Source organism: Artibeus jamaicensis, unplaced genomic scaffold (genome assembly GCF_021234435.1).
Source record: "Artibeus jamaicensis isolate MK-2021 breed Jamaican fruit bat unplaced genomic scaffold, CSHL_Jam_final contig_76, whole genome shotgun sequence".
Classification (NCBI taxonomy): Eukaryota; Metazoa; Chordata; class Mammalia; order Chiroptera; family Phyllostomidae; genus Artibeus; species Artibeus jamaicensis.
The window spans coordinates 26,660,524-26,683,530 of NW_026521954.1; the positions used below are offsets into that span (position 1 = coordinate 26,660,524).

The 23,007-nt window shown below is 64.7% G+C and overlaps 1 protein-coding gene across 3 annotated transcripts in view; it reads right to left on the reverse strand.

Moving 5' to 3' along the window:
• Positions 1-3,473: 3,473 nt before the first annotated feature.
• Positions 3,474-23,007, reverse strand: part of SH3BP2 (SH3 domain binding protein 2) — a 29,483-nt gene continuing 9,949 nt past the window's right edge. The window contains exons 1-13 of one of the 3 annotated variants that reach the window (XM_037126898.2): positions 19,682-19,868; positions 13,753-13,892; positions 12,739-12,841; positions 11,056-11,173; positions 10,744-10,814; positions 9,748-9,842; positions 9,517-9,585; positions 7,218-7,833; positions 5,851-5,974; positions 5,555-5,610; positions 4,906-4,987; positions 4,403-4,462; positions 3,474-4,065 (exon numbers count right to left, since the gene is read on the reverse strand). In XM_037126898.2, the coding sequence (XP_036982793.2) occupies positions 3,928-4,065; positions 4,403-4,462; positions 4,906-4,987; positions 5,555-5,610; positions 5,851-5,974; positions 7,218-7,833; positions 9,517-9,585; positions 9,748-9,842; positions 10,744-10,814; positions 11,056-11,173; positions 12,739-12,841; positions 13,753-13,892; positions 19,682-19,764 (1,755 nt within the window). In that variant the 5' untranslated portion in view covers positions 19,765-19,868 and the 3' untranslated portion in view covers positions 3,474-3,927. Of the gene's footprint in view, positions 4,066-4,402; positions 4,463-4,905; positions 4,988-5,554; positions 5,611-5,850; positions 5,975-7,217; positions 7,834-9,516; positions 9,586-9,747; positions 9,843-10,743; positions 10,815-11,055; positions 11,174-12,738; positions 12,842-13,752; positions 13,893-15,720; positions 15,876-19,681; positions 19,869-23,007 lie in introns of those variants that run through there. The other 2 variants (XM_037126897.2, XM_037126899.2) reach the window with 2 other exon arrangements.

The following is a 23,007-nucleotide window of genomic DNA, read 5'->3' on the forward strand; positions in this document are numbered from 1 at the left end:
TGCAGCCTAGGCATGTGCCCTGACCAGAAATCGAACCCACAACCTTTGGGGTCACAGGCCAGCACTCAACCTGCTGAGTCACACCAGCCAGGGCTAAAAATTTGTCCAAAAAGTTTTTAAAGACCAAATCAAACTTCTGAAGGTGAAAAGGACAGCAGATGGGATGAACATCAGATTAGACGCATCAGGAGAAAAAAGTGAACTAGAAGCTACGGAGAAGAAACCAAGTGAAGCGGGAGAGAAAAGGGCCTAGAAGAGAGTGAGCAGAAGCTCCCAGGGGCCTGACGTGGGTGTGATCCGAGTCCCTGAGCAGGAAGGCAGGGGTGGGAGGAAGACATCATAGCTGAGGTTTGGGGTTTTTTTTCCAAATATGATGGAAACTAGGAAGCCACAGATCCAAGTAACTCAAAAAGTTACTCTGGCTTGCTCCTGGGCCCTGGTACAAATGGGATGTTTCTATGGGACGTGAAAAGTGACCGAGGCCAAAACGGCCATTGCTTGGTCTGCGGGATGACCAAGACATGAAGTCAGGCAGATACAACACAATATGGACACGGCAGCCCCAGGACAGAGTTCACACAGGTGCAGAGGCAGGTGGTCCAGCCCCCACGTCCCCTGCCATTGTCACGAGCACCTGCACCTCAGTGCCTGTGTTCTTGGGGACTCCCTGTGCCACAGCGGTTCCTCGCACACCCATCAGGCAGTCTTTTCTGGGTGGAGGGGCAGGACCTGCAGGCACAGAGACAGCGCTGGATGTGTGTGGGGGAGCTGCCCTCAGAGGACTCCATGCTGCTGGAAGACTCCTCACAGCCAGAGATGGGCTGTGGCCTGCCCCTCACCGCCCCCTCTAGAGACACAGACTTGTTCAAGTGCCAGCTTTGCCCCTTATTCCTTGTGTGCCTTGGACCCTCTAGGTCTCCCCACCAGAGACCAATCCCAGAGGGCTCTGGGCAAGAAGCCCCTGGACCCAGACCCAGGTCTTTTCTTCCCAGGGGCTGGTCAGAGCCACCCACCCCACCTGGGGGGCAGCAAGCTCCTTCTTGGGCCAGCAGGGGGCATCCATGCAGCGTGACCCAGAGTAGGGGTAGGGTCAGGGAGCAACTACAGACATTTTGTGAGGCCTCTTCTGGTTCTAAAAACATCTTTTTTTTAAAAAGATATTTTATTTCTTTATCTTTAGAGGGGAAGGGAAGGAGACAGGGAGAGAAACATCAATGTATGGTTGCCTTTTGTGTGTCCCCTGCTGGGAATTGGCCTGCAGGGAACTGGCCTGCAACCCAGGCATGTGCCCTGACTAGGAATTGAACCGCGATTGTCTGGTTCACAGGCTCACACTCAATCCACTGAGCTACACCAGCCGGGGCCATTGAAAACATATTTTTATAATAATAATAATAATCTAATAACAGGGGGTATCGAGTTTCATTGCATGATTTCTGATCAACTGCAGAAGGAAAATCATGTCCTGGGCTGGGAGAAGCTTCCCAAAGCGTCTGGGGGCCTCTCCTCGAGCCCAGGAACGGACCGCATCTCAGCACAGTGATCTGGGCCAGCCAGGGACCTCTCGGAGCCTGTTTTCAGGTCTGTGAGAAGTGGGAGCAGGCAGACAAGACACGGGTCCCGGGGCTTCTGCTGGCTCATCCCCAAAGATGGAGGCAAGTCACTTTGGCTTCCCCCACAGGGCTGTGGTCGGTCCCTCAGCTGGGTGGGAACACACCTGGGACCCTGGGAGACAGACTAACTAGACATCAGACAGGAACTGCCAGAGGCTGGTGGAGAGCCAGGCAGGAGCCAGGGTCTGGGAGGAGACAGAGGAGGATGAAAGGAGACCACATGGCAGTAAGTGGCAGAGCTGGGACTTGAATCCAGGCCTTGGCCTCAGCTTCTCACCTGTAAAATGGAACTAATAGCAGTGGCTTCTCCAAGCAAACTGTTTCATGGAACCAGTTTAGTGCCTTGAGAAGTGCTTACTGAGTGACACACACCCTCCAACCCCAAATGAAGAACAGAACACTCATGGCAGGCCTCAGGAGGGAGTGGGGCCGCTCTGGCCCCCGCTTCGTGGTAGAGGACCATGCCTGGGACTCATCGACCACCCCCAATGCACACGCTCCTTCAACTGAGGCCCTGATCCCAGGGGCAGTTCACAAAGAGGCAGGCCCAGGGCCCAGGCAGAGGGAGGCATGCCAGGCCCTGGGGTGGGCCCTGGGCAGCCGCAGGCCTCAGAAGCACCTATCACACGGCTCCCAGTCCCAGAACCTCTGAACCTTCCAACTCAGGTGTCTTCCAATATGTTTCACACACTCGGCTGTCTGCAAAGCAGCCGTGCGTTAGCCAAAGGCCTCGGCGTCCTAATCTGCCTCACATCGCCAGCACAGAGGGCCCGGTTACTGGGCGGAACCTGCTTCTCTGATCCAAGTCCCCGTTTTAAAGAGTTCCAGGAAGAAAAGCTGCAGCCACAGTGTGGAGCCTCCCCGGTCCCAGAGCGAAGGCTGAGCGCCGCAGCTGCAGGGACAAGCACTGGCGGTTTTCCAGACACAGGGCAGGGCTCTGGAAGCTCCCGGTGCCCCAGACTCCAGGGCGACTGCACCGGGCCTGGGCCCAGGTGGGCTTTACAGGAAACGTCTGCAGACAGTGCTACACTGACTTCCTGGAAGCAGATGGCCCTCATCCCCACAGCAGCCCTCAGCCTCCCAGGGACACTTCATCCCCTCCCCTTCTCCAGCAAACCACCCCCGCCCACCCCACAACATGCCTGGGTCGGGGGAGAGAAGCCCAAAAGGCCTTCTCCAGGGGGGAGTGGGTTTGGGTTTTACACAGTAAATACCTTTTCCCAACATAAGTGCTGCGAGGATTAGATGACCCTGGGGTCCCTACCAGCCTGACCCCCAGCTGGTTTCACACACAAACAGCCCAAATGGCCGTGCCAGGGACGGAAGCCTGAGGGACTCCATGGCAGGAAGTGAGGGATGGGTCGGGGCTGGACCTGGGCCATGTGGGTGCCGCCATCCCCCCACCCCTGGCCTACTCAGGACCCACACTCTTCCTGCCCCTGGCTGTACTGGCCACTTCCTGTACTGGTGGCTCCGAGCTCTGAGCCTCGCACACCCCACTGCTCCAGACAGCATGCGTGGTAAGCACCTGAAGCCCACAGTCTCCAGGAACCAGCCGCTGGCCAATGTAGCGTGCGATCCAACTGTGCGTGCGGTGGGGAGCTCTAAGCTCTGCCACCCCGTGCCCCGGGCCTGACCTGTGGCCATGGAACCTGCCACTTCGGAGGGTGGGCTCTAGCATGCGTCCTGTTGTCACCAGCCTGCACCCAGGGAAAGTCACTGAGCCAGCTCTGCCCTGTGAGGGGGGAGGGCGCTTCTCAGGGCTCCTGTCAGCTGAGCTGTTGGGGTCTCTGCTTGGACGTCAGCGCAGACGCGCAGGGAGGCCGGTCACCCCCCTTCCGATAAAGCCCAGCCACCACGGTAGAGGTCGTCTGTGCTTTATTGTGCAGCGAAGGCCCCTCCTGGAGCCCGAGTCTTAGCGTTCCTGGGGGTCCTAGGGGTCCTGGGGACAACCCCTGCCCCAACCACAAATGCCCCAGCCCTCCCTGCCCAGCCCCCAGCCCCCAGCCCTGGGCAGGGTGGGGACCAGAGTTCCTGTCCATGAAGCCCAGGCCAGCTCGGTCTAGAGGCCCCGGGCTGCTGGGAGGTGAAATGGGGTGGGCGGCGCAGGACACCAGAGAGCCCCTGAGCCGTTGGGAGCCTGAGGCCCAGCCACGCCCCGAGGACCCAGCCTGCTGGGCGGGGCCTGGCCTGGCAGTCGGGTGTCCGGTCAGAGAGGCCTCGGCTCAGAGCTCCTCCCGCCCTGCAGGCCTGTCTCATCCGTGCAGCTGGAGACGGCGGCCTTGGGGCCACCTCTGCCCGCGGTGTGTTGGCGTCACCTGGGCCCAGCGTAGCCGTAGGGGCGCTGCAGCAGCAGACTCTGGTGGCCCGGCAGCGGGTGTGCGTGGTAGTACTCCACCAGGCTGCCCACGCTCGCGAACAGGACCTCGCCCTCCAAGTAGAGTTTAGAGTCCTGGGGGGGGAGCACGGTCAGGGGCACGGTCAGGGGCACAGCGGGGTGGCGGGCCTGCTCCCGCTGTCCCGAGCTCCCACCTCATTCCCACCTCCCTCCTCACTCTGCCCCAGGGGCATAGGCCAGTCTGTAGGTCAGTCCAGGATCCAGAGCTGGACTGACCTACAGATCGCCCCACCCCCTCCTGGTAAAGAAGGGGAGGCTGAGGAAGTGAGGGAGGGACAGTGCCCAGAGGCGCCAGCCTCAGCCCACCCCCTGCCCACACTCTGTGAGGAGACCGGCCTGCCCTTGGGCCAGGTCCGCTCCTTCCCAGGCCGCCGCCGGGCCAGCTGCTCACCTTCTCAAAGACACGGTAGTTCCTCACTTTGTTGGAGGTTTCGTCCCACACAACCAAGACCTGCAGGGAGAACCGCAGGCAGCAGTGGTTGCAGGGCGGCCGGGCTTCGGGGCTCAGGGGTGCCCGGCACCACGGCGGGGCCCCATGGCCCTCAGGGGCGGCGTGGGGAAGGGTCACCCTGCACACAGACAGACGGCAGAGTGCAGGAGGGCGGCCCTGGTCCCCGGGCCGTGGCCTCAGGTGGCCTCTACTGAGACCTGAATGACAGCAGCAGGGTCCTGGTCCACCCTGGGACCGCTGCTGATACACGGGGGACATGAGGCTCAGTGGGGTTACACGCCACCCTTGGAGGGGCAGAAGCAGAGCGAGCAGATGACCTGCCATTCCCACGGCCCCAGGCAGCCCCCCCTTCAATGTGCTCGCCTGCAGGCTGGGCACAAGGCAGCTATCCCGGGGCCTTTGCCTGGCAGGGTGGCTACCTGGTCGCCCTCCTCGGCACCTACCTTCCCCGACTTGGTGGACGAGTTGCGGATGCAGTAGAGTCCATCCTGGGGCTCCCCCCGGGGGCTCGTGGTTTTGAACAGCCTGCAAGAGTCAGCAGGTGAATCGTCCTCAGAGAGGTCTCTCGGGGACCCTCTAGCCCTAGTCCCCAGCGTGGCTTTTGTCCTCTTGCTATCTCGCAGCTCAGCCGCCAAGAGCACTGGGTGCCGGGAGGGCCAGCCCACACGGAGCTCTGCGCCACAGGGTGACAGCCAGCGACAGGACTGAGCTGATGGCATCTGTTGTTCCTCCGGTTTGTAGCTACACTTGACCGTGTACTTGTGCCAGCAATGACCCGGCACCAAAGCGAGTGGAGAACAAAAACAGAAAGAGCTCTGGCTGGTGTGGCTCGGTGGACTGAGTCCTGGACGGCAAACCAAAGGGCCGCTGGTTTGATTCCCAGTCAGGGCACATGCCTGGGTTTTGGGAAAGGTCCCCAGTAGCGGGCGTGTGAGAGACAACTATACCTTAATGTTTCCCTCCCTCTCTTTTTCCCTCCCTTCCCCTCTCTCTTTAAATAAATAAACAAAAATCTTAAAAACAAAAAAACCCAACAAGGAACCTCAAGTCTGTGAAAACAAAGCCTTGGAGAAAGAAGGGCCCCCGACCAACCTCTCCACCTCGTAGGACTCTGTGGTGTTGACAAAGACCGAGCTGGGCAGTGGCACCTGGACAGAGGTCAGCAGTGGTCAGCGGCAAGGTCTCCAAGGTGCACGCAGCCGGCACCCCTTCCCTCCCCCAAATGGCTGCCGGCCTGCCCCGGGCTGTGCACTGGGTTCCATCCCCTCAACTCCAGGGTCCTGGGGGCTCCCGGCTTGAGCGGGCCAGTGTGGGGCACCCCGGCCGGCAGCCCCGCCCCGACAGCCACCCACCCGAGGCTGGGACCCGGGCTCTCCGCGCCGCCTTGCCTTCTCATAGTCCTCGTCAGAGTCCTTGCCGCCAGAGTCAGCCTGCGGGGCGTCGTCCTGGGAGGGCAGATGGGTTTTCTCAAAGGAGAAGTTCCTGAAACTCTGCCCATCAGGGGGAGAGCGCCTGGCAGGGGAGCAAGAAGAAAGTCACGCTCCGCTGTCACGGTGGGCGGTGTCCCTGTTCCCCTCCACACCATCGTGCACCCCCTGGTGACTACGCCAAGCGCAGCCTTGGAGCCGTGGGGCCCGGCTGCCTGTGCCGGCCGCCCCGAGGAGGCGGGGAGCACCTGGAACAGGGAAGCCTGAGCTGGGGCCAGGGCTGGCAATGGCCTTGGCGGGGGGGGGTGTCATCACACCACAGACAAGTGCTCTGGACACCGCGGGACGAGGCCAGGCTGGAGGCGTCTCAGCCCTACTTTGCCACGGACCCACTTTTGAGCATGGCCAAGTCACGCCCCTCCCAGGGCCGCAGTGAGGCTGGATGACTGAAAGGACTGAGCCCTGGGGACACGCCCCACACCTGGGTGGTCACGGGGAGAATATAAGGCCACTCAGGACCGGCTGCTGGGCTATGGGCAATGGGCCCCGGCACCCAGGCCGAGGTCAGGGCAAAGTGACCCCGGCCGTACCGCTGCGGCCCCTCATGAAACAGAGGCGTGAGCATGACGGGGGGTCCTCTCGGGCACCTCCCGCAGGCCGCAGGGTGAGCAAGAGTCCTGGGGAGAAGGGGGCCATGGTGGGGGCGTGTTCTGGGAGCCCCGATCCAGCACACCCACATGAGGCCCACCCCCGCGGCGCCCAGGACCTTCCCCGCTGTGGATCCAGGGCATCTCTGACCACAGACTGTTGACACAGCAATAAAGCAGAAAACATTCTGAGCGGGCCTCAGGGGTGAGTCACGGCCGCTCCACATCCCGGCAAGCTCCAGAGCAGGGAGGGCACAAAGGCAGCTCTGACGGCTGCAGCGCCAGGGACCAGCGCAGAGCCCCAGGCGGGGTCCAAAGGCTCCCTTCCCACAAGGCCTCTCCCCGGGTCAGGTCAGTCTGCAGGTCCTTCCCTGACCCCAAAGGCCCTCTCTCGGCCCAGCAGGAGCTCTGGAAGCCTGTCTCCCCCAAGTCCACCTTGCCAAGGCCCCCCGAGGCAGCCACAGGCTCCAGGCCCACCCCCCCATGGGCAGGACACCTCGAGGGCAGGGCTGGACGTCCTCAGGACCCTCAGTCAGGCACAGAGCAGGCCCAGGCAGAGCCTTCTACCGGGTCAGAGCAGGGCTGGCGGCCCCCACCATAGGCTGAACACCCAGGGCCAGGAGGCGGGGAGGCCGGGGGGAGCTGGCCGGGTTGGGAGGGGTCCCGGGGCAGCGGACTCACTGGAGGTGAGGGTGGGGTGGCTGCTCCGGCCTGGGCAGGGCCGCGGGCCGGGCTGGGGCCTCGGGCACGGGCAGCTTCAGCACAGGCGGCCTGGGGGCCACGGGGAGCACGAGGTGCCCGGCCTTGGCCACCCCCCGCAGGGGGCCCTCTTCCGCCACCATCAGGAGCTTGGGCTTGTTGGCTGGCACAGGCGGAGGCTCAGGTGCGGACGGCCCCCGGGGGCACAGGTGGAAGGTCTTGAGTTGGTCACAGTTCCTGGAGGCGGCTCCGGGGCTGGGGACCCGGGACTCCGGGCCAGGGATGCCACTCTCGGGGAAGCAGGGGGGTTTCCGAGGGTTGGGCAGGTGGGGCAGGCTGCCCAGTGGGGGGTCGCTCATCCTCCTGGGGACCGCAGGCAGCCTAGGGTCAGGGTCCGCCCACCTCAGGCCCAGCAGCTCCCTCTTGGAGTCCTCAGGAGCCAGGCCAGTATCCGGGAGGCCTCGCTTAGGGGGTGGGGGTGGCACCAGAGGGCCCGGGCCCCTGGAGGTGAAGGAGTGGGCCCGGAGCACATCGAAGGCCGGCTTCCTGGCCGCGGGCACGGGAGGCGGAGGGTAGGCTGGCGGGTGCGTCAGGGCGTCTGTGGAATGAAGAGGCCCTGCTGGTGAGCAGGCGTCGCCGGACGGAGGCCGGCCCAGCCCCACCTCTGCTCCTAACAGATGGCCGGAGTCGAGTGGATGGATGTCCCCCGGAAGCCCCCACCCGACGGCCTGGCCTTCCTCCCAGGCTGCCAGGCTCATCCGCCCGTCCCGCACACAGCAGCCTGAGCAAGCTGCCTAAAACCCGGGTGTCCCACCAGGGACCCTCCGGCCAGGGGCCCTCCAGGGGTCTGGCCTCAGCGAGGAGGCTGGAACTCCTACTAGAGAGAGCACGGGGTGGTGGGGGCAGGCTGGAAGGAGGACGAGGTGGTGTTTCCCCTTGACACGCTTAAGATGCTGTGAGATGTCCAGGGGACATCGACAGGGCTGTCAGGGCAGACATGACATTCAGAGGAGGAGTCCTGGCTGCAGGCAGTAATGGGGTCCACCGCCCACTGGTGGCACTAGCTGTGGCCCCGGAGTGACAGGAGAGGAGGGCATGAGACCCGAGCCCCGGGGTGGCCCTGGGTCCTTGGGATGGGCACTGAGGGGCTGGCCCAGGGCTGACACTGAAGTGAGAGGGGACCCAGAACACAAGGCGCTCCGTGCTGAGGGAGACAGGTAAGGAGCAGGGAGGGAGGCACCGCTGTGGCTCTTGGGAGCTGAGCGCTGTGTCTGGAAACCCAAGGCCCCTGGCAACCCTAATAAGAGAGGTTTTGGGGAAAGGAGGGGAAGCCGGATGGGAATGGCCATCCAGATGGTCCGAGGGGGTGAGCTCGGGTGCACAGACTTGCAGAAGCACAGGGCTCTGAGGCTCCAGCTGGGAAGGAGGAGGGAGGGCCAGGTGCGCGTCCCCAGCACCCTGAGCTGCAGTTCCGGACCGGCGCTGGGTCACTGGCCTGTAAGGGGGCTCTCTGCGCGGGGACAGGGGAGGCTCACAGGTACCGGTGGCTGGGCCCAGCAAGAGGGAGCCGGCTGGGGGAGGGGACTGGCCCCAGGACCACAGGAGAGTGGAGTGGAGCTGAGAGGACCCAGGAGTCGGGGCTTGAGTAGGCAGAAGGCAAGGACACTGGAGAAGAGGTCAAGGAAGAGGGAGGCCGGGGCGTGGGGGGCTGTCCCAAGCCCCCAGGGATAACGGAAAAATCTGGGCATCAGCATGAGGGGAGCCCAGGCTGGGGGCGGAGCTTGCAGGGGGTGCAAGGGATAATGGGAGATGGGGCGGGCAGTACGAGTAGGCGGAGAGAGGGGGCTGGATGCCAGGACAGAGGCACAGCCCTGCCCCACACAGCCGTGCTTCCTGGTGACGTGCGTGTGCGATTTCTGGCCTGCGCCTGGGTCGTCTGCCAAGCCATGTGCTTTGGGAGGTGGGGTGGGCCGTGACTGGCCTACAGAGCTCCAGAGAGCTGTCAGTCATAGGGAGTGGACTCTGCTCTGGCCTTGCCCACCCCGGCCCAGCACTGCCTCAGCACCCCAGTGTGCTCCCCAACCCGGAGAAGAGGGGACAGAGCGGCCAGCGTGGCCTCTTCTGCTCCGTTCCTCCCACCACTCTGACACTCAGGGACACAAGAGGGACACAGAGGCACAGGGTGGAGCCTGTCAGGCCCGAGGCCGCCCAGACCACTGCCCGGGGCCCAGCCCCTGCCCTCTGCCGCAGAGCGCCCCGGGCCCACCAGCCGGACACCTACCCTCGGGCTTCCAGGACTCGGGGGAGTCGGGCTCCAAGTAGGAGTCGTCGTCGTCGTCATGCTCGTAGTCTGTGGGCGACGGGGTCAGGTCAGGGGGGCCCAGCTGCACCCAGGGAGGCCTGGGGCTGGGGTGAGGGCCGCGTAGGCAGGCTGCAGGGGACGCCCGGGGACGGAGCACCCCGGGGCGGCAGGAGCCAGGTGTGGAGAGGTGGCGAGGGCACGGCGCCTCACCTTCGCTGTCCGTGGGGTACGGAGAGATGCTGATGTCCACAGGCCGCTCGACGGCGCCATAGAAACTGTCCGAGTCCGAGCTGGAGTCACTGAGGCTGGTGGGGAGGGGCCGGCGGGGTGGGCAGTGAGCGCAGGGCAGGGGTCCCTCTACACTCACCCATCCGGACACGCTTGCACACGCAGACACGGACAAACACAGGCATGCGTGCACAGATGTGGATGTACGCACAAACACAAGGGCACACACAGACCTGGAAGCACAGACGAGGCCAGGCAGGTGTGCAGACAGAGCCAGGCAGACGTGCTCCGTGTGAGGTTACACGGGCCAACACGGGAACAGGAGGCTGCAGTGGCCCCCACCCCGTGGTTCTTGCCACAAGTGTGGCCCCCAGCTGGTCAGATGATGCCAGACCTCAGGGTCCTCGTCCCCACCCACTCCTTCCCCAGGGGCTTGTTCAGTCATCTCCAGGCCCGGCCTACGGAAGGACAGCCGCTGGGACTGAGGGCCAGCGGCTCTGGGGGCAGGTAGGGACCCGCAGGGCGGCCTTTTGGGAGCCAGACCTCCCACGGCCTCAGCTTCCGCATCGATGAAAGGACGGGTGTTTCTGGTCTGCCCAGAGGGCTCCTGCTGCTGGCCGGGCCACCTCACGGCAAAATCACTGAGGCCCAGAGGGACTCGCTCTGGCATCACTCCTGAGCCGGCCAGGGTGGACAAGGGGCGGGCGATGCCCAAAGATCTGAGCTGCTGCAAATGCTGGGCCTCCAGGGTGGGCAGGTGAAAGCGTGTGACCCCTAAATAGGCACACACAAACACACACTTGGGCACGTACACACAGGCTTACACACTCGGGTCCACACACTCACAGCATCAGCCAGGGGGACACACACGTGGCCCCCAGGAGAACCTTCGAGGAGGGGCTTCTGAGCCGAGCTCCTGGAGGTGCGGGCCTAGGCCAAGCCCAGGGCCCTGGAGACACCCGCCCACCCCAGGCCCACCTGGTGTCCAGAGGCACCTCCTTCTTCTCGTGGAAGTGGCCAATTTCCCTGCGCAGCAAGGCCATCCAGCTCTGTGGGTCAGCAACAGCCAAGGTCAGCACCATGCGGCCGGGGAACCTGGCCCCGCTGGTCTGCAGTGCCCGCCAAGGTCAGGATGACCATCCTGTAGCCCCCTCGGGCCGCAGCCCCCTCGGGCCGCAGCCCCCTCAGCCCATTCAGGGTACCTCCCAGGAGCACACTCAGCTATTCTGAGAATGAGGACAGGGCGCTGAGGGGCAGGCTGTCCGCCCACGCGCCCACCCACCCCCGCACCTTGCGCTCTTCCTCGGAGGAGGCCGAGAAGAACCAGGTGCGATGCTTCTTGCTGACGTGGATGATCTTGAAGGGGAAGACGTTGTGGGACGTCGTCTCCTCGGCTGCCCGCATCACCCTGAGGGCGCAGACCCCGGGGTCACCACGGACCCACGCCCATGGGGGCCGCCCGCCCCCGGACAGCGCCCAGCTCTGGGCTCCCAGGGACACAGGCAAATCCGGAGGGACCGGCAGAGGCCTGGCAGCTGCCGGCAGAGGGAAGCGTTGGGGACCAGGCGGGCAGTGGGGGGCGGAGGAGGGCTGGGGCCCGGGCAGGCGTCCTGGGAGCAGCGGCCCATGAGGCTCCGAGACAAGGACACTTCCCCTTCGCTGCCTCCCGCCTCGGCCCTGCCTGCCCCTGCCGCCTTGTCTTTTCTAAGATATGGATATTTTACTTTTCACTTCTTTTTAGAGAGGGGGAATGAGCGAGGACAGGGAGAGAGAGGTGAAAAAGAAACACGGACTGGCTGCCTCCCCACTGGGGACGGAACCCGCAACCCAGGCACGTGCCCTGAGTGGGAATCGAACCCACAACCTTTCTGCGCACAGGCCAACACACCAACCTATGAGCCACACCCGCCAGCACTCCCCACACCACTGTCTTGAGAGCATTTCAAGGAAGCGACTCACTGTGGTTGCTGGCCCAGCCACGATGCAGGGTTTGCACAGGGTCTGGTGGGGGGAGGGGGCCCTGCCGGGCAGGCACCTTGGGCAGGTGTACCCATGTGGCCTATAAAAGGGCCTGAGCCAGCCCCTGGGGCAAGGCTCTACCCCCACCAGGCTGAGGGTGGTGAGTCTGGGGAAGGGAAACGCCCTTGCACAGGTAACCTCGGAGCAGCCACAGGAGGGCCCTGGAACCTCCTGCCCCTCTCAGCAGTGCCCCAGCCAGCCTGTCGCGGGCCAGGACCCCCCACTGGGCCAGTGGCGGGGGTGGGAGCCGAGGTTGAGAGTCCCTTCCCGGAGTCCCAGACCCACCAGCAAGACCATGGGACCCTCGGTTGCCCCCAGGCAGGAGGGCCAGGCCCTTCTAGGAAGGCGAGAGGCACAGGCTGACGCCACGGGACGCAGAGCCCCGGGGCCCACTTCCCCTGCCCTGCAGCCCCCGAGGGCTCAGGTGGGTCCGGACGGAGCCGACAGACAGCCGCACACAGCAGCCTGTCACTCCTCACAGAGAGTCTGGGCCCGCGCCCGCCTGCCCAGGAGCCGGGAGCCCCTCGGGGGCAGACTTGTAGCCCCTCACCCAGGAGCCCCCTGGAGCCAGGGTGGCCTGGCCTTGGCCCCTTGGAGGGAGGTTGAGGTGGACAAGGGGCCAAGGAGGAACGCAGACGTCGCAGGGCAGAAGGCCGAATGGGGACTCCGGAAAGCAGACTGTCCTGACCCCAGGGGCCTGCTGACGAACTGCAGGAAGCCCCCAGCTCACCCCAGGCCCTCGGCAAAGGCCTGGGGCTAGACCGTGAGGAGGGGCAGGTGCCGCCACGGGGCAGCGGGTGAGGCTGCGCATGGCACCCAGGGGTGGGAACTTGAGCCATCTCAGCAGTCTGGGTGGCACAAGGGGCAGGTCCAACCAGAACTCTGTGTTTTGCCGGGGGCGGGGCTGGGGAGCGGCTGGCCATGGGGGCCAAGGCAAAGGCGAGCGACACTCACCGGTTGTAGCCGTTCAGCGAGAAGGCACCCTGTGGGGAGGCGGACGTGCTGGTCTTGAAGTAGTAGATGCATCGCTTGTGGATGATGACAAAGCGCAGGGGCCCTGCGGGCAGTGGGGCAAGGGTGGGGTGAGCTGCAGGGGGCCGCTGTGGGGGGCTGGACCAGGCTTCAAACCCTTTGAATGGCAGGGCTGGCCCCTCCCCAGGTCATTTGACTGCCATAGGGTCAAATGCGGATAAGTTCATGGGCATGATGGCCAGCCCCCAGCAGGGGTGGAATGGGGGGGGGGCTGGCTGTGTGGAGTTACCACGGCCCCCAGTGACAAGGGCTGAGAGGCTGGCTCTAGGAAGAGCCGGAGGCCCAGGGCAGCCACAGCCACCTCGCTGGGTGCTGCGTGGCAGCTGGTAAGTCCCCTCCACCCCAAGTTGGCACCGTGAGGACAGGGGTACCTAAGCCCAGAGAGCTTGCCAACAAGAGCCACCAGTGTGGAGCCAACCCCCAAGGCTGGGCATCTCACTGAGAACCCCCACTCTCCACGGCCCCACCCAGGCCAGGGGACAGGTCCGTGACAGCCGTCCTGGAGACTCTCTGTCGGAAGAGCCCAGGCCAGGCGGTACCCAGAGGCCAGGCAGCACGGAGCAGAGACAGGGCTGCTAGGGCTGCTGGGGCTGCTGGGGGCACGGCCCGAGCCCGATGCTCTCTAACCGCCAGCGTCTGGGCAAGCAAGGCCTCGGCTTGGCAGACGAGGCCATTTGGAACCTTGTGACAAACCCACTCCCTGAACGCCCCCTGGCGAAGGCAAGAGCTCAGCTCTGTGCCCCAGATGGAGGCCCACCCTGGCTCTACAGGGCCCAGGACCCTCTCCTAGATCTGAGGAGGCCCACCTCAGGTCTGCCGGGGGTGGCGGCCACCAGGGTCAGAAGGAAAACTCTGAAGGGCCCACCATGTCAGTAACAGGAGGCTCAGCTCTGCCCCCCCATCCCCCCATCACGTTCCCCACTGCAGGGGACTCACACTTGAGCAGCTGCAGCTGGGTGCCCCCCTTCTTGTGCAGGTAGCCAGCCTTGGCTACCCCCCCGGGCATGGTGAGCAGGTTCTGGGCACCAATGGCCTTCATGGGCACAGGCCAGTGCATCTCCTCAGCCGCCATGAAGCTGCAAGAAAAGGGGAACTGTCTCAGCCAGGCGCGGGGGACAGGAGATGACTTAGCTGGACACTGCGGAGACCCTGGAGACATCACAAGGGTTCCAGGCGGCAATCGGTGCGAAAGCCCCTGTGAAGGCCCCAGGCTTCTAGGTACCAGCCCAGGGAGACAAGGTCGCCCGGTCCACCTGACCACATACCCGACTTCCAGAGACCCTGAGACCTCAGTGTGTTCCTCACTGTCACTGCCTCATTTGCATGCACCCGCTGAGCTCACACCCCACGGGGGCTGGGCTGTAGCAGTGGGTGAACCACCAGCAGTCAACGCGCTCAGGAAACTACTGGCCTAGGTAATCAGCCTTAGGCCACAACCAGCCCAAGTCCGAGTGCCAGGTGAGCCTGTAATAGGGCCTGCCCTAGATAGGAAATTCAGGGAGGGATTCCGGGAGGAGGAGATGAAAGCTGCAACCTGAAGGAGAGAGTTAAAGAGGGGCAGGGGCTGGGGCTGGCCCTGGGCACCCTCTTTACCAGCTCTGAGCTTCAGCAGGGAGGGCATGGCCCCTAGATATCCAAGCCTCCACTCCCGAAGAAACCCTTAGCTGGCTTCTATCCTTCCTTTTCTTTTCTTTTCCTTTTTTTTTTTTTCCGAGAGAGGGAGAGAGGGTAACGTCAATATGTTGTTCCACTTATTTATGCATTCATTGGTTGAGTCTTGTATGTGCTCTTACTGGGGATTGAACCAGCAACTTGAGCACATTTAGACGTTCTAACCAGCTGCACTACCTGGCTAGGGCCACTCCATCCCTCTCTCAAGACCCTGAGACAGGAAAGCAGGGAAGCAGGCACCCCTAGGCAGCCCCAGCTCCTGGGTCAGATGACCTGGCTTGGCCTTCTGGGGGGTCCCTAAGCCACAGCTGCGGGGGCTGTGAAGTGGCAGGGCAGTGCAGACACGGCGTGGCACACCCTCATCGCAGTGCCCATGCATGACCACCACCCCCCCATCGGCCTGGGCATGACTCGGGCAGGGACCTCACTGCACGTGTCATCCGGGACAGTCTGACAGTCTCTGGTTGGCTCAGGCCCACAGGACCAAGCCTTCTCCACCCAGCCTCTTCCTCACGGCCAGGCTGCTGCACACTCCTGGCCTCGCTGCCACCCCTGCTCGGGTGGAGAACTCCTACTCACCCTTCCAGACCCAGATTCCGAGTCCCCCCACCTGTGAGGCATCTCAATGCACCGTCACAGAGGGCTCCCCCCTCCCCTGCCTCTCTGAACAGCACCCCCCAACCCTGCACTGTTCTGTCTGTGCCTGCACCCACCCAACCCAGGCCCAGTCGTTCCCCCGGCTCCCCGGAGTGGGAGGAGGTGTGTGGTCCGTGGTAGAGCCCTCAGGGGTGCAGGTGACAGCAGACCCAGAGGCCCAGGCCTGCTGGGACTCCTGCCACTTCCGCGCCATCCCCCAAAACCACTCTGCTCTAGGGAAAACGGCACCGTCCACCAACTGTTCACGGCCCGCGGGCCCGGGCTGCCCTCGGCCTCTGCCCAGCCTCGCTCCTTCCCACCTTCCCCGGCACACAAAGCCACCCCTCTGGCCAGAGTTTCACTAACAGCCAAGGCTGCGAACAAAGCACGGCCCCCAACCCGCGCCGCCCGGCCCGGCCCGGCCCGGCCCGGCCCGAGAGGGGCCCTCGCCCACGCTCGCACACCGGTAGGTGCTGCAGAAAGACAGACCGGCGCGTGCCCCTGCGGGAGCCCCCGACCCACCCGCTGCCCCGGCCGGCCGACGCCCGCCTTTGTTCTCGCAGAAAGCGCTGACCCGGGTCCGGGCTTGGTACTCACGGCGGCCACGCGGCAGGCACGGCCAGCTTCCGGGGGTCGGCCCGCCGGCCCTGCGCGCAGCGACAGGGCCCTCGGCCCGGCGACCCCGCCGCCTCGCCCCCGGAGCCCGCCTCCAGCCGACCCCAGCCCCGAGGCCGGTGCCCCTCACCAGCCATGCCGCTGCGAACCCGCCCGAGCCCCGCCCCCGCCACGCCCCGCCCCCACCGCCCGGGGCAGGTGAGGAGCCCCGCCCCCTCTGCGTGCAGGTGAGAAGCCCCGCCCCCGGTACCATCCCTCAAGAGTTGGCTCCAATAGACGCGAGTCCTTCACAAACTCTTGCAAAACCGGGACAGGAAGAAACTCTCTACGCGGCCAGCATCACCCTGACACCAAAACCATAGGCATCGCTGGACGAGAGACGCGCGGGCCGCCATCCCTCTGGACCTGGGAATGCACTCCGCGCCGAACGCAGTACTAGGGAGCGGGCTCTGCTCCAGCCGGTGGGGTCCGGGCGTGTGAAACATTGTGTCAGTCCCATAAAGGACAAAAGCCATGTGATAGCCTCAGCAGAAAAAGGCATTTGACTGAACACAACAATCCTTCACGATAAGGACGCCACTCACGGAAGGGGGAAGCTGCCTCGCCCTGGTAAAGGGCGGCTGGTGAAAGCCCAGGGCGCGCTCGCACGCCCTGGGGAGGACTGGACGCTTGGCTGGAGGCCGGGGCGAGGCAGGCCATCCCTCTCTTCACTGCCACTCAACATGGTCCCGGAGGGACCAGCGGGTGCAGTTAGGCAAGAAAGAGGAAAGGTGTCCGGATGGGAAGGGAAGAGGGTCAACTTTGCAGATTAGATGGCCGTGTATACAGAACATGCCAGGAACCCACTAAAAGTGATCGGAACCGACCAGTGAGCCTGCTGCAGGGCAGGGCACAAGATCAGTCAGTGTGCAGAGAGCGGTCGCATTCCTGCACGCGAGCAAGGACCACTCCGAAAACGAGACAAGAGTGAGATTGAGGGTCCCCCCCTTCGGGCCTTCTTCCCCGACCTCTGGGGGCCCTGTGTCCCCCCAAACACTGAGCACAGCCGGCTGTCACTGTCCCCCAACCCTCGCCAGCTCAGGCCCACCACAGAGGGGCCCCCAAGGGAGCCCCTGAGGAGGTGTGGTACTCGGACCCTGCGGGTGGCGGGGACAGCAGGGAGCCGCACGGAGCCCCCACGCCAGTGGGCCGCATCCCCCCCAGTCAGAAAGCACAGCGGACATGTGTGAAGGGCAGGAGCAGCTCTGTGAGGGCAGGCAGAGGCCACACTCCTGGACCCACCCCCGGGGGAGGTTTGGTGGCCAGGCCTGTGAGGGCCCCCATTCTCACCCGGCCACCGTCCTTCCATGGGCACGACGAGGGCTCCGGGTGGCCCCCGACTGAGCTTCGACAGGCGGGGTGGGTCATGACAGGGCGGGGCCGTGCGCCACCTTCCCCTCCCCAGCAATGTCCTCACTTTAGGGACAGAATCCAACATCTGCAGTCCCTCTCCGCAGGGCGGACCGTCCAAAAGGGAGCCCACCCTGACGCCCCAACACCATCCGGCCACCACCGGCGTGCCCTGCCCCAGGGGGTGAGCTGGGTGGGCTGGCACCCGACCAGAAGCCCGGTGCCCGGCCAGGTTGAAGTGGAAAGGGGAAATGGTGGCTGAGGGTGACAGTGATGAGGGGACGTGGCAGTCACAGTGACCACGCAGCTTTGGGGGACTTCCAGGCTCCTGCTGCATCAGTGCCCAGGAAAGTTGAGGGGAGTCCCCAAGGGGCACCCGGCCTCCCTGGCTGTTGCTCTCAAAGCCCCGGGTGTCACCCCAGCCCCAGTGACCTGATGTTTAAGGTCCACTGTCCCCAGTGGCCCCCACAGATCATCCTGTCAGCTCACCGCAGGGAGTCTCAGCCCCCTTCTCTCAGGGAGACACCCCAACCCCCCACCCGCAAGCTGCTAGAGCTGCCTGCTGAGCCCCCCTGGCTGGGAGCTGTCAGGGACAGTGCAGGGATCTGGGTTCAAAGGCCACCAGGCCTGTTCTCCTCTGAGCCTCTGCCTGGTCCCGTTTAAAAGGGGGCATCTTAAGGCCGCTCACCAGGGTGCCCCCAGCAGCACAGTGACAAGTCTGTCCCCCCCCAGGGACTGGGGCTGCCCAGGAAGCCAGCCACAGCGTCAGCACCGGCTGCCAGCCTGCCGTGCTGCGGAAGCTCCGCTCCCTGCAGCTCGGGGGCTGCCTGGGCAGGGGCCGGGGACACGCAGGCCAGCACCGGTGGCCACGTGGGAGCTCCAGCAGCCCTTCCGGCAGGCGCCTGTGTGCTCAGGGGGGCAGGCACCTCGGGCCCACCCCACAGTCCCTGTCAGAGTTGAGGCTGGTCTAGGTGACCAGAGACTGAGGTGCAGGGTGGGGACAGAGCGGCGGAAGCGGCTCTCTGCCACAGTGACAGCCAGCCCCTTCGTGTTCCGGGAAGTGCAGGCCACACCGGCTGTGGGGCCTCGGCCCGGAGGGGGGCTCCTGGCCCACACGTAAGCTGTAGGCTCACCCCGGCAACAGCGGTCAGCGTCTCGGTCGCAGTGTGCCACGGGACGTGTGAGAGCTGTGTGTGCACACGTGTGGAAGGGTGTGAGCCTGGGCGTGAGAGTGAAGTGGGGGGCCCTGCGGGGCCGGGCCCCCACGGGACAGCTGCAGGCACGGCCCTGGCTGTGGCGAGGCAGCGGGCAGCTCCCTCGACCACAGTGTCAGAAAGTCCCTGTCAGTGGGGACCCGGCAGGCAGGAGCCACAGGGTGAGGGAGCACGCACACACGCGCGCACCCACACGCGTGCACACACGCGTACGCAGGTACTTGTCCATGCACACACCATTGTGCCCTCATTTGACCACGTATGCACACACACCTCATTCTCACACTCACTTGCACTCATCTGGACGCACACACTTGTCCACTTGTTCTCACGCGTGCACACAGCCTCCAGGGGCGGCCAGGAGCCTCGGCAGAGGCCCTGTGCCCTGGGTACGAGCATGGGCCCTGGTCAGAGCCATCGCCGCCACCTCAGCCCCGAGCCACCCAGTGCCAAGGCCAGCCTGGCAGCCACCACGCACACAGGCTCCAGGCCTCCCTCTGGTCTTACAGGCCGGGACGCGGGGAGGGGCTCAGGCACCCGGGGGAGGGGCACTTCGTGTCAATCAGCGTCAGCCCCACGTCACTGACAAAGACACCAGAGAAGCTGAGTAACTCGCCCGAAGCCACACAGCTGGTGATAGTGTGGTGCCCCACACCCTCCGGCACAGCCACACACCCCCCGCCTGGTGGGGGGGGCCCAGGGGGCAGAGGGATGACAGCTGCTGGGAGGGGCCCCAGCGCCTCCCACCTGGCTCACTTGGTCTTGACTTTCGGTTTCCCCTTGTTCTTCCTCTTCCCAGAACCCTTCTCCATAAAAGAATCAAAACCAAAAAACTTCTATGGAGGCGGGTGACCAGCCATGCCAGAGGGAGGGCAGCGCCCTGGCTTCACGAGCAGAGCCCCAGCCGGCAGGCGCCTGACCCCCCAAGCACAGCGCCGCCTGGACCCTCGGTGCCAGGACACGTACACACACTCGTCCACACCGCAGGCGCAGACACTCACACACCCTTCACGCTCATACACTCGTTCATACACACACACTCACACTCACTCACACTCACCCCCACTCACGGGCACAGTCTCTCACGCCGCACTCCCTCACACACAAGGTGTGTGCACACGGAACCCAAACGCCAAGGTCACCGCAGCACGGAGGACCATGGGCAGACTCTGCCCGACCTGCGCCCCCACCCAGCAGGCTGCCCCCGCCTCCCTGCCCGCTGCCCTGCCCCGCTGCCCGGTGTAGGCCCCTGGCTCCCTCACGGGCCTCCCCAAGTGGTCCTGCAGGCACCGGCCGGCACCGCATCCCGAGGGCCCGTCCCCAGGGCCGCGCCCACTGACCTGATGGCGCTGACCCAGCACATGGCTCTCCTTCTGCCTGGTGACGGGTGGGGGGCAGGTGTCCTGAGGCCCAGAGAGGCCATGTGGCTCAGGGGCCACGGCGCAGAACCTCGGCCTGCATCCCCCAAGCTGGTGAGGGCCGCCGCCCCCGTGCTGCCCGAAGCGCCGCCTGCTGCGTCTGAGGCCTGCCGCCGCCAGGGCTTCTCACCAGCCCCCAGCCGTGGCACTTCCTGTTGCCGGTCAGCCCCAAGCGGTGACGCTTCCTGCCTTCCACCCAGTGAGCTCTGAGGCCCCTGGGTGTTATTCAGCCCACGGGGTTTAGTGGCCCCTGTGGTCAGAGACCACAGCTCTACAGGCCCCTGGGGGAGGCCAGCTGTGTCCCCTGGGAAGAAGCTCCCCGCGGGTCCCCAGTCACCTCTGCAGACCTGGCTTCTCCCCAGCAAACCACCAAAACCCCCACAGTCCAGGGCCTCACCTCATCCTCCTTGGCCCCGGGGACACCTGGGCTTGGGAAGAAGCCGGCAGTGACACCCCGCACGGGGGCTGTGCCCCTGGCACCTGAACCTTCTGGGTGGCAAGGTGGCCCCTCTCAGCCCTTCGACACCACAGGACCCAGACACTGGCTCTAAACCGGAGCCCAAGCACGACCCTTCCCACGACCCCAGGCACAGCCTCGGGTGGAAGTGGCTGACACTCTCCAGGGACGGCCACTCCACCGGCTCTACAAACGCTGCCCCTGCTGGCTCCCCGGGCGGCCTGCGTGGCGAACGTGCCCCCGCTGCTCCCGGCCTGCCCCTGGGCTCTGCCCCACCACAGCCAGGGAGCTGGGGAGCAAGGGGTCAAGTTCAGGCCTTTCAGCGCTGAGGCCCCACACCCCCTGCCCCTCCTCCCCTGAACCTGGCTGGGTCTCAAGTCGCACCCGTCCCGGGGAGGACAAGACCAGCCAAAGAGCACCCTGGGGCCACCCTCCCGGAGTGAGGGTGACCGGCCACGGGTGTCCCGGAGTTGCAAAGGCCTTACCTTGCCCACCAGGTTTCCCAAGGCACAGCCCCCGCCACCACCTGCCAGTGTGTGCACAGCCCCAGGCCTCCGCCAAGGCCAGCCAGGGGCCGGCTCGGGGCCACGGGCATCCTGAGGGTGCGGAACTATCCACAGGGCGGGCACCACTGCCTCAGCCTCCCCCAGCCGGTGCCAGCCTGCAAGTCCTCCAGTGGCCGAGGACGGGCTGTTCCTCCAGCGGAGAGTTGCCCATGATGAGACAGACAGGTGGTGGCGAGGGGAGGGTTAAGTGGGGCCCCTCCCCGTTTTCCTTCCCCTTTCCAAGCTGCCAGGGTGCAGCCCAGCTGGGCACCCAGCCCGCCGCCATCCTTTGCCAACTGTGTGCCCTCAAGTTTCTGACTAAGCCTCTCTGAGCCTTAGTTTCTTCATCTGTGAAATGGGTGCTGGGCACTGAGGTAAAAGTAGCAGGAGAGGAGCCGCTGGGCTAAGGGCCAGAGGGGTCAGCCCGAGGGGCAGCTCTGGGGCTGAGCGGGGCTTCAAGGGGCTGTGGGCCCACAGGAGGTGCTAGGCCCAACAAGCCCCGGATCGGGCAGTGCCCAGGTGTGACGGAGGGGGAGTTCGCTTTGACAGGGTGGTGGGGGAACTCGAAGGCAGAGCAAGGGCTCAGAGTGAGCGACGTCTCAGGGCCGGGAGGAGTCCACAGGTGACAAAGCAGCGGAGGCGGCCGGGGGCGGGGAGGAGAGCTGGGGTGCATCTGTCGGCGGGGAGAACCTGCCCAGGGAAGAGCCCAGAGCCAATGGCCCTGCCGGGGCCACAGCCCTCACTGGGCGCAGGGAGGATGGAGGAGGAGACCTGAGGTCCCACCACAGCAGAGCTTCCTCTGCCCTGTCCCCCTAAGGGTCCCCAAGCTTATAAATGCAGAAGGCCACGCCCATTGGCCCCTACCCAGCCCTGTGATGCTACGGGGGAGTCACAGCCCCAGCAGAGGAACAGCGGTCCCTACGGGGCCAGCGCCCCGGCGGTCCCTTCCCCGCACTTGGCTGCCCTTGGGGAGGCCAAGGGCAGGAGTCAGGGCTGCCCCTCTGGGCCTGGGTCTGCACTGCCCTCCCCTCTGCGCAGGCAGCAGTCACCCCTGCGGCGAGGCCCGGCTACCACGCATGCTCCGAAAACTCAGGGACAGTCACGTCCCCCAGCCTGCCAATAATGGCAGCTCCACAACCTTTTACACTGGAAGTAACCATGGCGATTACCCCACAGCAGCATCCAAGCAGTAAGATGCGTGGGACGGAAGTGTCACTGGGTCCCCGCATTGGGCAGCCCTGCATTTCCACTTCGCCCTCCCCTCTCCCCAGGGTGGGGGCTAAGTGCCAGGGAACCACCCCCCTGTGCCAGATGCAAGGCACCTACCCATGCGGGCGGGAGCCAGCCAGCAGGGTTGGGCAGAGGCCACGGGCCCTGGAAGAAAAGAGAGGAGAGCTCTCACGCTGGGCTCCCAGGGCCCAGCCTGCTCAGGGGCAAGGCGGGCGCCCAGCTGGTCCCGTCACAGCCGCACCGAGTCTGCAAGTGTCATTAAGTCAGGGCTCTGGCCCTGGATTAGCCAGATGGGCGCTAACTCCAGGGACAAGTGTCCTTATAAGAAGGGAGAGTGAGGCCCTGGCTGGTGTGGCTCAGTGGATTAAGGTCACCAGTTCAAAGGATCACAGGTTCCATTCCCAGTTAGGGCATGTGACGCAGTTGCAGGCCAGGTCCCCAGTAGGGGGCGCGCAAGAGACAACCACACACTGATGTTTCTCACGCTGGTGTTCCTCTCCCGCTTTCTCCCTCTCTCTCTCACTAAAAATAAATAAATACACTTAAAGAAGACACCGAGAAGAGGTGCAGAGGAGAAGGCAACGTGAGGCAGGGACCAGGGCATGCAGCACCAGAGCCCGGAAGAGTCCGGGAAGGAAGGACTGGCCCCTGCAACCTCCCAAGGGGCCTGAGAGGCAAGTCTCTGCTGTTTGAACCCCCGGTGTGTGGCACTTCCCTGAGTGAGAGACTGGGAACTTCAGTGAATCCTGGTATATGACAGTCTCCCAGGGAAGTGCCACACACCGGGACTTGCCGAAGTCCTTCCCCGGGACAAACTGCAGGCTCCCACTCACGGCGGGTCTGAAGTCCTGGACCCACGGGGCCTGGCCTCCTCGGTGCCTGCAGCTCCCCTCAGGCCTGGCTCACGCCGCTCAGCCGCTGCCCCTCCTCACCTCGTGGCCTCCGGTTCACGCTCGCTGGCCCTTCCTGGGCCCAGTCAAGCCATTTCCCCAGGGAGCAAGGAGCAAGGAGGGGCC